This window comes from Ornithorhynchus anatinus, chromosome 11, assembly GCF_004115215.2.
Source record: "Ornithorhynchus anatinus isolate Pmale09 chromosome 11, mOrnAna1.pri.v4, whole genome shotgun sequence".
NCBI classification, from domain to species: Eukaryota; Metazoa; Chordata; class Mammalia; order Monotremata; family Ornithorhynchidae; genus Ornithorhynchus; species Ornithorhynchus anatinus.
Genome location: NC_041738.1, coordinates 56,417,603 through 56,432,375, shown reverse-complemented (window position 1 = coordinate 56,432,375; position 14,773 = coordinate 56,417,603). Strand labels below are relative to the sequence as shown.

General features: G+C 56.3%; 1 protein-coding gene across 1 annotated transcript; it reads right to left on the bottom strand.

Moving 5' to 3' along the window:
- Positions 1-3,408: 3,408 nt before the first annotated feature.
- On the bottom strand, positions 3,409-12,008 carry TMPRSS5 (transmembrane serine protease 5). Its single transcript, XM_029075369.2, has 11 exons — positions 11,984-12,008; positions 11,651-11,743; positions 10,889-11,017; positions 10,067-10,202; positions 8,951-9,061; positions 8,529-8,572; positions 7,699-7,861; positions 7,351-7,523; positions 6,473-6,571; positions 3,941-4,083; positions 3,409-3,594 (listed from the first exon to the last, which is right to left on the bottom strand). The coding sequence occupies exons 1-11, from the start codon at positions 12,006-12,008 to the stop codon at positions 3,409-3,411; spliced, it is 1,302 nt and encodes a 433-aa protein (XP_028931202.2).
- Between the last annotated feature and the right edge of the window lie 2,765 nt (positions 12,009-14,773).

Genomic DNA, 14,773 nt, shown 5'->3' with positions numbered 1-14,773 from the left:
CTGGGTGAGCTGTCAGGGGCTCTGGGTCCTAGGAGGGGATCCGCACAGCTGCCTTCCACCCCCGGTACTGCCCCAGACAGAAACAGCCCCTCGGACACTCAGCCTCAAACCCTTGCTGATAAATTTGGTAACCCTCCACGAGACAATGATGATTTCTGATCTGATTATCTTGTGGGTCTCCTGGTGCTCAGGACAATTGTTACTGTTGTGTTGTTGCAAAATGGTAACTGCAGTTCCGGGAGGAAGCACCGTGAGAAACTCCCAGGTGTTACTGAGAAGATGCTATTGCACTTCCATGGCCAAATAGCCGTCGGCAGTGGGGGTCTCAGCAGCTGCACAAGGAAATGATGGGGGGCAGGAGGGAGTGAAGTTCTGGTCTCCCCAGAGGGAGGGTAGGGCTGTGCTGGAGTGTCAGGTTTCCTTTCACTTTGTGAAGCTTCAAGACAGCCCTTGGGAAGAAGCCGGGTACCAGCATCAGCATGATTGGCTGGGCAGCAAAATGTGTGGTATGTAACATGCTCGTTGAGTGAGTCACATTGTGTTCTTCCTCATGTCAGCTGGGGCAGAAACCAGATGAGCTGTGCCTACCTCTGCTGAAATCCCTTCAGAGAGGAGGCCTAGGGAGGCAGAAACTGGGAAACCTCTCCATGGTCAAGGGAAAGGTGGAAGAGTGAAGAGAAGGGATGAAGTTACAGGTCTGGTGCCCCATGAAACTCCTGGCTCACTGTGAGGATAGAGGGGTTTCTAATTATAATGATAATAATATTGGTACTTGTTAAGCACTTACTACGTGCCAAGCACTGTTCTGAGAGCTAGGGTAAATCCAAGTTTTCGGGTTGGGGCTCACATGGGGCTGACAGTCTTATCCCCATTTTGCAGATGAGGTAACTGAGGCCCAGTGAAGTGAATTGCCCAAGTCACCCAGCAGATGAGTGGCAGCGTCGAGATTAGAACGCAGGTCCTTCTGACTCTCAGGGGCAGGCTCTCTCCACTAAGCCACACTGCTGAGGGCCTTACCAGTTTCTCTTAGACCACAGTCAGAGCCGGGGTCAGGCTGGACCTCAGGCAGGGTAGGGCCATTTCTGACCACTTGTGTGTATATGTGTACATGTTTATAATTCTATTTATTTTATTAATGAAGTATATATATTTATAATTCTATTGATTTAAATTGATGCTACTGATGCCTGTTTACTGGTTTTGATGTCTGTCTTCCCCCTTCTAGGCTGTGAGTCCACTGTGGGCCGGGATTGTCTCTATTTGTTGCTGAATTGTCTTTTCCAAGTTTCCAAGTGCTTAGTACAGTGCTCTGCACCCAGTAAGCACTCAAATACGTTCGAATGAATGAATATGGGGTCAGCTGGGAGCAGGCCAGCCTCACTCCTGCAGAGATATGGAAGGGCCCCAGAAGGGAGAGGAAGGAGGAGCGGTGTGGAGACAAGTGAGAACTCTGGGCAGCCCTGACCATGGATTTGAACCCAGAACGTTTGGAGCAAGAAGGACTGAATTCTTGGGGTGGTGGTGTTGGGTATGTGCTAGCAGTGGGACCAGGGTGGTCCTCAGAGGTTGAGTCAGTCAGTCCGTCCTTCGTATTTATTGAGCGCTGTATGCAGAGCACTCTACTAAGCTCTTGAGAGAGTACAATATAACAGACACATTCCCTGCTCACAATGAGCTCACAGTCTTGAGCGGAAAGTGGGTCTGTCCGAAAGTGAGTGAGGGGTGTGAGAGAGTGTGTGTGGAGACCGGGAGGATGTAGACTCTGGGCCTGGGCACTAGAGAGGGGCGGCTGATGGGGAGGAGACCGGGGAATTTCTGCAAATGCCGCTTCTCCTTGGTGCTAAGCTTTACGCCCGGGCTTCCCTCTCCGGAGCCAGCCTGGCCCCTCGTGGGTCACCCGCTCTCCGAGAAGCAGCGTGGCCTAATGGATAGCATGGGCCTGGGAGCCAGAAGGAACAGGGTTCTAATCCCGGTTCTGCCATTTGTCTGCTGTGTGACCTTGGGCAAGTCACTCCACTTTTCTGTGCCTCTGTGACCTCATCTGTAAAATGGGGATTGAGACTATGAGCCCCAAGTGGGACAAGGACAGTGTCCAACCTGATTAGCTTATATCTACCCAAGTACTTAGTAGAGTGCCTGGCATGCAACTCTTTTTACAATGGCATGTGTTAAGCTCTTACTAGGTGTTAAGCACGGTTCTAAGTTAAGTTGGAGGAAGGAGGATTTAATCCCCATTTTACAGGTGAGATAACTGAGACACAGAGAAGTTAAGTGATTTGCCCAAGGTCACACAGAAGAAAAGTGGCAGAGCTAGGATTAGAACCCAGGTCTTCTGACTCCTTGTCCCGTGCTCTTTCCCACAGCCATGCTGCTTCTCACTCACTCATTAACAGAGTCCCAGCTGGGCTGCTGAGCGCACCAGAAGGGCATCTGAGGGTCCCATTTCCCATCACCCCACTCCCACCCACCCAGGGAGATCTGTCCAGTGGGGGGACAAAGAGGTGGGGTCGAGACCTGCAGCCCAGAGTGCCCGGTCTTCCTGTTTCCAGAGTGGGCAGATCTCTGGGGGAGAGACCCTTCAGAGGGGGTCCCTTTGTGTGTGGTGGGAAGAGGCCCAGCCAACGTGTCCTTAGCCTTCACCCTTCCCTTTGGTAAGCGGTTGAGTTTCCCTTTGGCCTTGGCAGTTGACCGCTCACCCGTGAGGGAAGAGGAGGATGAGGAAGAGAAGCAGCAGGAGGGATGAGGTGAGTGAGTCGACCAGTCTTTATTGAGCACCACTGGCTGCGGAGCCCATTCTTGGGCACTGTGAGCCCCTAGCCCGGGCCCTGTCTTCCCCCTTAGCCGTAGGGCGGGGACTAGGATGGACCCCCTCCACCGGAGAGGATAGACTCTGTTGGCTCCCCTGCTTTTCCCCCTCCTGCAGGATCGGAGGGAGCCTGGGGACAGAGAGGGTGGGACCCCCTCCAGCCAGTCAGGATGTGAGTCGGGGTCCGGCTAGAGAGAGCCTGTGGTGGAGACCCCCTGCCAGCCCCCGGCCCTCAGCCACAGGGTCACATCCAGGTGGTGGGCCGCGAGGAGGCTGGAGGGCTCTGCTGCTGCTGCTGCTGCTGCTGTGACTGATCGCCCTGCTTGAGAAGCCCCCTCCCCGTCCCCCACTTCCAGTGAGGCTAGGCTGCTGGGTCCAGTAAGACCCACAGCCTCCATCATCCTAACCCAGCCAGGCCTAGGACGGCTTGGTGAATGGGCTCCACAGAGACAGGTATTAGAGGGTTAAAAATAAAGCATGCACGTGCACCCCTCTTCCCTCTATCCCTCTCCCCAGCTCCCCAGCCACAGCAAATCTCCCACCCTCTCCATCCCCACCAGCCACAGAAATTAGAACCGACAACCATAATGACCCTCTCAGGGTCATCCCGTCCGTCCCTCTTCCTCCGTACTCACCCCCACCGTGTCGTGGATCCAGTCCAGAAACTCGGTCACCTTGGCATAGACCCCTGGGTGGTTGGGCTCTGCGCAGCCCCGTCCCCAGCTGACGACGCCCACCAGGCGCCAGGCCTCCTCATCTGGGCAGACCAGGGGCCCCCCGCTGTCCCCCTGTGATGCCCGGGGCACGGGGTGGACAGACGCAGAAGGCCACTGCTGCAATGATGTACCCACAACGGGCGCCTTTCCCTCTTCAGCCTCCCACCCCTGCTCGCTGCCCCATCCTTCCATGGGGCTGCAGCCTGGCAGACAGCTCTAGTGAGCAGATGTGCCAGTGTCAGTGGTGTGCCCTCCGCCCTCTCTCTGGAGCAGATGGGTGGGAGGTGGAAATGCGCTGCTCGGTCCAGCTTGCTATCCCAGACCTCCAGAGCATAGCTCTGCCCCAACCTGCCCACAGCCCCCCGCTGTCCAGCTCTGCCCTGCCCACGGTGCCCCACCTACCAGCCCGGCCCCATACCTGGCGGGCGTCGGCTCTGCCGTCCGGGTATCCGGCGCACAACATGCGAGCGGTGATCTCCCCGGCATACACACGGGAGCTGTTGCAGAGGCTCGTGCTCATCAGAGGCACCAGACTGTCCTGGAGCGTGGGTGCGGGGGGCACTGCGGCCAGCGAGAGAGGGGCGGAGGGGCCAGCCCGGGGGGGAGATAATAATAATAACTGTGGTATTCGTTGAACGTTTACTATGCGCCAGGCACTGTAGAAGCAAATTGGGTTGGACACAATCCCTGTCCCACATGGGGCTCACATTCTCAATCCCCATTTTACAGATGAGGAAGCGGAGAAGTGAAGTGACTTGTCCAAGGTCATACGGCAGACAAGTGGCAGAGCTGGGATTAGCATCCATGAATTTCTGACTCCCAGGCCGGGATTCTATCCACATCTCCCCAGTCACCCCTGCCTTTCCCCACATCTGATTACCCTTCTGCCTCAGTTGCAGCATCCTGCTTCCTCCCCCCCCCCCCGCAAAATGCACCCCAAGAACCACAAACTCCAGGAGGATTTCCCTTATTTGATCCCCCACCTCCCTGGGCTTGCCACTACAGCACTCCTGGATTTGTGTTCCTTTATGCACCTGGGCTGGCAATTTAGTAGCCGTAATGGCATTTATTGAGCACTTGCTGTGTGCAGAGCACTGTACTAAGCATTTAGGAGAGCACGTTAGAGTTGCTAGACACAATCCTCGCCCTCAGTAGTGCACTGAACTAAACTCTTGGGAAGTAATAATAGTAATGTTGGTATTTGTTAAGCGCTTACTATGGGCCAAGCACTGTTCTAAGTGCTGGGGTAGATACAAGGTAAGCAGGTTGTCCCACATGGGGCTCCCAAGTCTTCATCCCCATTTTATAGATGAGATAACTGAGGCCCAGAGAAGTTAAGTGACTTGCCCACGGTCACACAGCTGACAGGCGGCGGAGTAGGAATTAGAACCCACGACCTCTGACTCCCAAGCCCGGGCTATTTCCACTAAACCACGGTATGAGCCACATTTCCTACCTATAGGGAACTTACACAACTATGGGAGTATATGATGGAATGTAAATGGAATTATTTACATTTACTCTTATGCTTTTTCATCCATCAATAATATTGAGTTCTTACTGTGTGCAGAACACTGTTCCAAGCACTTGGGACAATACATAGAGTTGGTAGATGTGATCCCTGCCCTCAAGGATCTTTATTCATTCATTTGTATTAATTAAACTCTTACCGTGGGCAAGGCACTTTATGGTATGTTTGTCCATGTAAAGTCTGTTTCTCTACCTAGTTAGTCTGTAAATTATTCTAAGTTGGGAATCATCTTCTTCTCATCTTTCTCACCTGCTCCAGCCGGGCTAAGCCCCAGTGCTCTGCACTCAGCCGGCTCAGCCAGGACAGCAGCATGGCTCAGTGGAAAGAGCACGGCCGTGGATTCTAATTCTGATTTCCACCACTTCTCTTCTGTGTGACCTTGGGCAAGTCACTTAACTTCTCTGTGCCTCAGTTTTCTCAACGGTAAAATGGGGATTCAGCATCTGTCCTCCTTCCTATTTAATATTAAGGATGGTACTTGTTAAGCGCTTACTATGTGCCAAGCGCTGTTCTAAGCGCTGGGGTAGATACAAGGTAATCAGGTTGTCCCACGTGGGGCTCACAGTCTTACTCCCCATTTTACAGATGAGGAAACTGAGGCACAGAGAAGTCAAGTCACTTGTCCAAAGTCACACAGTTGACAAGTGGCAGAGGTGGGATTAGAACCCATGACCTCCGACGCCCAAGCCCTCGCTTCTTCCTCTAAGTCAAGCTGGCCGTGAGCCACATGTGGGCAAGGGAGTGTGTCCAACCGGATTGATTTGTATCTGTCTCGGCACTTAGAGCTGTGTTCGATACGTAGTAAGTGCTTATCATTAAATGATATTAAATATCGTTATGAAGCAGCACGATATATTGGATAGAGCATGGGCCTGGGAGTCAGAAGGTCATGGCTTCTAATTCTGGCTCTGCCACATGTCTGCTGTGAGACCTTGGGCAAGTCACTTAACTTCCCTGTGCTTCAGTTACCTCATCTGTAAAAAATGTGGATTAAGAGTGTGAGCCCAATGTGGGACAGGGATCGCATCCAACCTGATTAATTTGTATTACCCCAGTGCTTAGAACAGTTCTTGGCACATAGCGCTTAACAGGTACTAAAATGATAATGATAATTACTATTTTTATTATTGTTAAAAAGGAAAAAAAACCTAAAAAAACTCAGATCCCTCCACTCACTTATGACTGTGGTTGCCTCGGCCAGAGTTATTTATGAGTGCTTTTGAGAAATGCTCTGACACCCCAAGAGTGGGAAATGGGCCCCAAGCTGGTGTGGGGGGAGAGTGGTGAGAATTCACTTGCAAGTGAGTTGGAATAGGCCCAGCAGTATTTTCCACCAGGTAGAGACACATCCTGCCCCAGAGTCTACTCTCCAACCGGGAACAGCTCCCCCTCCCTGCCCCCACAGCCCCGGAGACTCACTGGTGTTGGGGGCCGTGTGGCCCCAGCCCGAGACCCAGCATCCTGTGCCCCGCGGGAAGTTCTGCTGATACTTTGGCAGACAGACGGCCCCCACGGCATCTGGGGGAAAGGGCACAGAGGGAAGCGGTGGGCCTTGAGCAGCAGCCCTCCCTGCCCCCAGCCCGGCTCAGCTCCGCAGTCTCCCCAGCCCTTGTCTCCGGCTGCCAACGGTGACTTGGAGGACCTATGCTCCGGTTGGCCTCTGGACAGCTTGCTCCACTGACTCTCCTGTACCCCTGATTCCCTGACTCTCCCTCCAGTGACCCAGCCTGGGCCATCCAACACCCTTGACTGGCCCCTCTCCAGCCCTGACCTTCCCTCCTGTGATCCAGCAAGGACCATCCATCAGCCCTGACTCTTCTGTTCTCCATTCTTGACTCCCTCCAGTGACCCAGCACAAACCATCCAACACCCCTGTTGCCCCTCTCCATTCCTGACTACCCCTGTGACCCAGTCCGGACCTTCCACACCCCTTACTCTCCTCTCTCCGTCCATGACTTTCCCTCCAGTGACCAGCCCAGACCCTCCCGCCCCCTGAGCAGACCCCAAGGCCGCAGGTCCATCGGCACAGGCTCTGCTCTCTGACCCTTTCACCGTGGCTCCCCTTAACCTTCACCCCAAACCCCCAGCCCCTCTCTCCTAAGCCTTTGCCAGATGCCTTGTCCTCCAAGTCCCTTCCCACAATCCTCTCCTCTGACTCCTCCAGGTTGCCCCGACTTCTGCCTCTCTCCTCGCTGCTGGGTCGGGTTGTGCCTTACCTCACATGGTCTCCCTCCCCATCCCCCAGTGTACCCCGCTCCCCGTCCCCAAAAGGGCCGGCACCCTGAGGGGAAACCTACCGGAGAAGTTGAGCGGGGTCTGGAGCCGGAGGAGGGCGATATCATAGTCGTGGCTCCGGATGCTGTACTGTGGGTGTAGGGTGATCTCTTCCACCACGGCCCCGGTGTGCGGCTTGATCAGGGCACGCGTGACCAGCCCTGCGATCACCCTCCATCCGGGCCCGTGGGTCAGCCTGTCACCGGGCGCAGGGTTGGCCCTGAGCCCCCGGAGGGACCCGCTCACCTTGGCTCAGGGCAGGGGTGAAGACCCATGGAACCGGAGGGGCTTCTGGGAGGTGGGCGCTACTCCTCCCCGGCCCCCACACGTCTTCGTAGGGGCTGCCCAGCCCAGGGGGGGCTTTGACGTACCTGTCCACGCAGTGTGCAGCGGTGACCACCCAGCGCGGTGCCAGGACCGTGCCCCCACACTTGTGTCGGGAGCCTAGGAACAGACCGGCCTGCCAGGGCCAGCGCCCGGGGGGAGCGTCGTGGCCGCCAACGACGAGGGCAGCCCGAGGCCGGGTCCCGCACTCTGCCGACGGCATGTTGGGGAGAGTCACTCCTGCTTTCCCCGGCTCTCCCCTGCCGTGCCCCCCCGGACCCGATCCTCAACCCGCCCGGGGGTGGCTCAGTGCCACTCATCTCCCAACCCCGGGACCACTGGAGGGAGGGCGGGGGGCAGGGGAAGGTCTGGATAATAATAATAATAATAATAATATTAATAAAAAAGCTACTTGTTAAGCGCCTACTATGTGCCAAGCACTGTTCTAAGCACTGGGGTAGATACAAGATAGATTAGACTCAGTCCCCGTCCCACGAAGGGCTTACACTCTTAATCCCCGTTTTACAGATGAGGTGACCGAGGCCCAGAGAAGTGACTTGCCCAAGTTCACTCAGCAGACGTGTGGCAGAGCCGGAATTAGAACCATGACCTTCTGACTCCCAGGTAGGTGCTCTATCCGCGACCCCCCCCCCCCCCGGGGGATGGGACCGCTCTCGCCTGCCTGCCTGGTTCTATGAGGCAGCCTGATCGGAGGGAGAGCTGGGGACCAGAAAGCTGTAGGGGCATTGAGTGCAAATTCCACCTGGTGATGGGGGAAGGACCCCAGCAGAAGGAAAAGGAGGATAGGCTGGATTGGAGGGGTGCGTGCCAAGAGGCCCCCTCTCCTCTGCTGCCCCGAGGCTGTGCGTTGACCCACCTGAGCATTTGAGGGCGACGATCTGGCCCGAAGGGCAGTTGCCCCTGCAAAAGAGGGCAGGGAAGGGAGGAGGGGGCCGGTCAGTCCTGGCTGGATCCCAGGGTCAGGGAGCACACAGGCTTTCCCCTCTGCTCTCCACTGGAGTCAGAGTGAGGGTTCTCTCATTCATTCAATCATTCAATTGTATTTATTGAGCGCTTACTGTGTGCAGAGCTCTGTACTTAGTGCTTGGAAAGTACAGTTCAGCAACAAATAGAGACAGTCCCTACCCAACAACGGGAGACCCCGACTCCTGCCCCTTCTGGTCGGGGAAACTTCTGTTCTTGGGACCAAGATTCCCCAGGAGGAGGAGAAAGGTTCCCCAACCCCTACAATCCAGCCTCACCTCCACTCCTCACTCTCAGCTCCGTCTGTCCTCCTACCTGAGCTGCCACTCCTCCAGCCCCGGCTCCGCCCCTGACAAGACCCGGGCGAAGGCCTGGATGTTGGCGTTCGGGACGTCCGTCAGGTTCACCCCTTTGTGGTGAGTGAGTCTTGGCCGGGGAACAGAATAATAAGAATAGTTATTATTATTATGGTATCTGTGAAGTGCTTACTACGGGTCAGGCATCGTACTATACGCTGGGGTGGATACAAAGCAAATCGGGTTGGACAGAGTCTCTGACCCACATGGTACTCACAGTCTCAAGCCTCATTTTACAAATGAGGTAACCGAAGCTCTGAGAAGTGAAGTGACTCGCCAAGGTCGCTCAAGTGGCAGAAAAGAGAGGGGCTCAAATTTCAGTCAGAGGGACGGAAGGTAGATTATGGGAATGGGGCCAAGGGAAGAGCTTTTGCTTGAGGGGGAAGGGGGTTGAATTGGAGTCATCGGTTTTTCCAACCTGAAGAGAGTGGGAGGAATTCGGGGGCAGAGTGGGTGGGAGCTGGGGGTCAGCCCTGAACTGGAGGAGGTGCCATTAGGCTAAAATGGGGTTGAGGCGGGCAGAGTGACCAAAAGGATATTTTAGAATTGCAGGACAGAGGCTTGCGAGGGGCCTGTTTCATAGAGCCCTCCCCACCGTGGGGTGATTTTTACCCTGTAGGTTACATGCCCTATAGCACCAAGCACCAAGTGCAGACTGGAATTAAGCTGGTTTGCTAACCCCTGCCCAGTTTGGAAGCCTTGTATCCCATGCCCTGCAGGGAGGGTGTTTTGTGCCTTGGGCAGCTGCCTAATGAGCATGGCAAGAAAGGACAGGGCTTCTAGCCTCTTGGCCGCCCTCTATCCACAGTGTTTTTCCTTAGAGGAGCCCCGGGGTCAAAGCTGCAGCAGGAGAGTATTAAAATTTTCTCCCCGGGTCTGGAAGGGAGGGGAGGTGGACACCGAGGAAGCCAAAAGGGTCTCTTTCCCCCGGATATAAAGGCCGGGAAAGTTTCCCAGATCTGGGATGCGGCGGGGGGACGGATGAGCTGATCTCCCACCACGAGGAGTTCAGGATGGTCGAGGAGCGGTGTTGACGGAGCAAACTTCCTGTCCCCAGGGGCCGGGATCTCCTTACCTGATGTGTCCGAGGGCCCGGCAGATCCTGGTCCCCAGTAAGGCGCTCCATCCGGCGTGGCAAGCCAGGAGCCAGCCTGCCGTCCCCTTAATCTGCACTTCCAACAAGAAGTTGCTTTTGTTGATTCTGAAAGATACTGAAGGGACAGCGTGAAAGCCCCCACCCCCACTCCCGCAGCACCTCCCCAACCCCCATCCCTCTACAGTGAGTCCAAGGAGGGACCCCTTCACTGGGGAGATGAAATCCTGGGCTAGTTTCATCTCCCCTCCTGCTGGGTGACCTCAGGTGTCTAACCCTCTCTGAGCCTAAATCCTTCCATCACTGGCCCTTCCTCCAATAATAATAATAATCATAGTATTCGCTAAGCACTTACTATGTGCCATGCACTGTACTAAGCACTGGGGAAGATACAAGATAATCAGGGCCCACTTGGGGTTTATGGTCTAAGTAGGAGGGCACACAGGTACTGAATCCCCATTTTGCAGATAAGAGAACTGAGGCACAGAGAAAGGACTTGTCCAAGGTCACACGGCAGGGAAGTGGCAGAGCGGGAATAGAATCCAGGTCTTCTGACTCCCATGCCCGTGTTCTTTCCACTGGGCCATACTATTTCTTAAGAGAAGCCATTCCTGCCCACTCTGTGACCCTCTGGGCCTCCGGCCCCTGCCCACTCTATGACCCCTCTGGGCCTCCGGCCCAATATCCTCCCCAGGTCTGGAGAGTTTGCTAGGGGAGAATCGGCTGCAGAGTTGGGAGGTCTCTGCAGACCCGGGAGGGGGTGACCCAGAGGGAGATCTTTGAGACCGGAATATGGGTAGCAACCTGTCCTGGGGGCCACGGTAGGGGGAGCCTCCTCGCTGTTGGACCCCTCACAGCTCACGATTGTGTCTGCGTCCTGCGGGGTCTCCGGACCAGGTGCCAGGGGCGGAGATGGGGGCCGCAGGTACGTCACTTAGGGGAGAGTGGGTGGAGGCCAGGCCGGATGGGGGTGGGGGAAGAAACGAGGCTGCAGGTAAGCATTAAGGAACCCTCGCCCCCTCCCTTATCACGCCCCCACCTCTGACTCCAGCTTTTCAGAAAATCCTTGTCCTTCTCCCTCTCCTCCTCACCCTCCCCTGCTAACCATCCAGTTCCAGGACCCTCATCCCCTGCTTCTCTCCCCTCGGTGACCACATCTCTTGCCCCCGCTTCTTAGTGTCTGGGGTCCCTCCAGGCCTCTACCCTCCTTTTCCCAGGCCTCTAGTCCCTCCACCTTTGGCTCTTCCCTCTCTTCCCCCAGCCCCTGCCCTTCTACCTCATATTCCCAGGCCTCTGCCCCTTTCTTTCCCCCCCAACCCCTGACCCTCCCCCCCAACATTTGCCCCTTCCCCCAACCCCTGCCTTCTCCCCACAGGCCTCTATCCCTTCCTCATCCAGTTCCTGCTTCCTCTCCCCCAAAGCCTCTGCTCCCCTTTCTCCCCCGCCGCCCCAAGGCCTCTGCCTTTGTGTCCCACAGCCCTGGCCCCCGCCCCCCATCCTCTCAGGCCTCTGCCCCCATGTCTCGGTTTCCTTGGACTGGCCCCTCCCGACTCCCGCAGCACTGACCTAGTAGCCAGACCCCCACGGCGGCCCCAGTCAGCAGCCCAACAGCCCCGAACACCGCAAGCCTTCGTCCCGCTGGGTGCTGGCGTCCTGCACCTGTGGAGAGGGGAGATGAGACGTGGGAGAGCAGCAGCCCCCTTAAGCCCCACCCTGAGCACCCGGGCCAGGGAGGCCAATCTCTCCAGAGGTCCCCGTCCGCTCTGGGTCCACATCAAGAACTGACTACATGGGGTCCTTCCCCTTGAGGTGACCCCTCCCCAACTGCCTTCAGAAGTACTGGGCTTCAGTTCTGACACTGTTTTCTCCCCCGCCCACCTTTCCCCAGCTGAAGCTCACCTCCGTCCTCCAGGTCCCGGGCCATCCCCCGCCCCACCTCTGTCCCTCCTCTGCCCTCCTCTGCCCGCCAGGACCAGCCTCCACAGCCGTGTCTCGGGTCAGCCTACTCTCCGTGATGGGCCTTGGCCTCTGAGGAGAGAGTCGGTCGGTCAGTCAGTCAGCCCTATCTATTGAGCGCTTACTGTGTGCAGAGCATTGTACTAAGCGATTGGGAGAATACAACAATAGACACATTCCCTCCTCACAACGACCTTACGGTCTCGAAAGGAAAGGAAACTGAGTCCCACGCTCGAAGGGGTTCCCGGGTTGTGGCAATTCAATCCCCTGCCTCTAGGCTAGATGGAACCCCCTTTTCTCCTTCCCTGGCCTGCTGAGGTGGGAGAAGATCCGGATGACCTCCCTCCCCTCTTCCTCCTCCTCCTCCCCGTCCACCCCAGCTGGACTTTCTGGTCTCCCAGCAGCTGCCCTGGGCTGCCTTCCAACCGTGCAGCGAGCCGAGCCGTAGCCAGCCCACGGGTCTGACCATCTCGGGCATTCCGACGCCTGGGGTAAAGGCCAGGGAGCGAACGCTGGTGGACGCTGGGCAGCCTGCCTCGTCCGACCCCTCCCTCCCACAGCCGTGGCCCCCCTGCAGAGAACATCCAAGAGGGAGAGTTCCAGAAGTCCAGCGAGGGTGCTCAGAGGCCTGACATTGGCCTGTACTCCATTAAGAAGCCTGGGAAGTGTAATCAATGAACCTCAGCCTCTCTGTCCCGAAAGGTAACCGTCCAGACAGGGAACTGCCGAGGCTGAACCCCGGAACGGAACTCCCGCTACGGCGCCGACAGAGTTGGGGTCCCCGGCTCCCTCCCCCCTGCACTCTGGGGGCTTGGGAGCAGGGGTGGGGAGCACCAGAGGGACAGTCCACCTAGCGCCTTACCAGGAGGAGCGGACTGGTGGGAGCAGACGGCGCAGGGAGCGGGTTGGGACGAGCCGGGCTAGTCTCTCCTTGGGGTTCTTTGCTCTGCCCCGGATGGGGGCGGGGAGGGCCTGGTTAAATAGCCGGGGCAGCCCCGGACTGTCATCGCCCCCTCACGCACATGCACGCAGGCTCACGTGCCCCCCTTCAGCCCCCCACCCCCAAACACAAAGGGGACACAATAAGCCCCGATGAATAGGACTCTTGTTTAGGGAGAAGGGTCGGGGGCTTGGCCGGGCCTCTCCAATCTGCTCCCTGAAGGCCGCAGAACTGGGAGAAAAGGTTGAAGTGGGGGGAGAGGGGGGAGTGAGTGTGTGTGTGTGTGTGTGTGTGTGTGTACGTGGTGGGAAGGGGGCCTTGGGAGAGCGCTGTTGCCTAGCGACGGGCTCTCTGTGCCAAAAATTGTGCCGCCGTGTGTTCTATGGGCAATTTTCCCTTCATGCTGACAAGGCGTATGTTTGGAGAGGAAGCATGAGCGAGGGAGAGCGATATTAGCATTTGTTGAAATGTTTCAGAGCTCTGCTCTGCTTCGCCTCCCCTCTGTTTGGATTGGCTTTCCCCAGGGGCCCCAGCTCTGTCACAATATTGGAGGCGATTACGGGAAGAAATTGTAATTCTCCCCCCGGGGAGCTGGCAGCGGGGGACGCGGGCTCTCCACACCTGCCCGTCTGGGCTGAGTGGAGGCCCGAGCCGCTGGGGAGGGGCCGGGGTCTCAGGGCAGGGTCTCCTGGAGGAGCGATGGGGCTTTATCGTTGCTTTCCTGGATTTGGCAATGGGGAATGGGGAGGGAGGACTCGGAAGGAGCTGAGGCGTGGTGGGGTGTGTGTGTTGGGGGGGGGGGGGTCCCTCTCTCTAGCTCTCTTCTGGAGGATTCCTCCTTGTTTCCATGACTGAAATACTCTTTTTGTCCTTTCTGACTTAGAAATCCTTTGTTCTTAGAGGGAACACGTGGGGTAGTGCCCTTCATCAATCAATCGATCAATGGTACTTATTGAGCTCTTACTGTGTGCAGAGCACTGTACTAAAAGCTTGGAAGAGTGCAATATAACAGAGCTGGTAGACACATTCCCCGTTCACAGCGAGCCAAGGTCCAGGGAGAAACCAGAGAAGTAGCAGGGCCTACTAGATAGAGCATGTGCCTGAAAGTCAGAAGGACCTGGGTTCCAATCCCAGTTCTGTCACTTCTCTGCTGTGTGACCTTGGGCAAGTCACTTCACTTCTCTGTGCCTCAGTTACTTCATCTGTAAAATGGGGATTAAGGCTGTGAGCTCCATGTGGGACGGGGACTTGGTCCAATCTAGCTTGTATCTACCTCAGGGCTTAGTACAGCGCCTGGCATAGAGTGAGCGTTGAACAAATGCTATTCAAAAAACATGTTTCAAGTAGAAAATCCAGCCTGACCTGGGTGCAACGGGATGAAGAGAGCCTGAGCTGGGACTGCAATGGGGGAGGAAACGTGGCCCCTTACGGACCCAATCCGGAACTGCCCAGACCAACTTCCAGGGAGCTCTTAGCGCGTTCGAATCAGAAAGAGGAAAGAGTTGGGATGTTGTGGCATGGTGGATTTCAGTTAGACACCCATCAATCAGTGGAACTTATTGAATGCTTACTATGGGCAGAGCACTGTACTGACAGCTTGGAAGGGGACAGTACAATCGTGGCCATAAATACCATCCCTATCCACAAGGAGTTTATAGTCTAGAGGGGGAGACCAACTTTTAAAACCACGAGAAGCAGCATGGCATAGTGGATAGAGCATGGGCCTGGAAGTCACAAGGTCATGGGTTCTATTCCCGGCTCTGCCACTTGTCTGCTGTGTGACCTTAGGCGAG

Excerpts from the sequence above, each read along its gene's own strand:
- TMPRSS5 (XM_029075369.2), bottom strand. The coding sequence starts at position 12,008 with ATGGCCCGGGACCTGGAGGACGGAG. Across the intron at positions 11,018-11,650 it reads CGTGGGGGTCTGGCTACTAG|TGACGTACCTGCGGCCCCCA; the intron begins GTCAGTGCTGCG and ends CTCTCCCCTAAG. Across the intron at positions 6,572-7,350 it reads GACCCCGCTCAACTTCTCCG|ATGCCGTGGGGGCCGTCTGT; the intron begins GTAGGTTTCCCC and ends CCTTTCCCCCAG.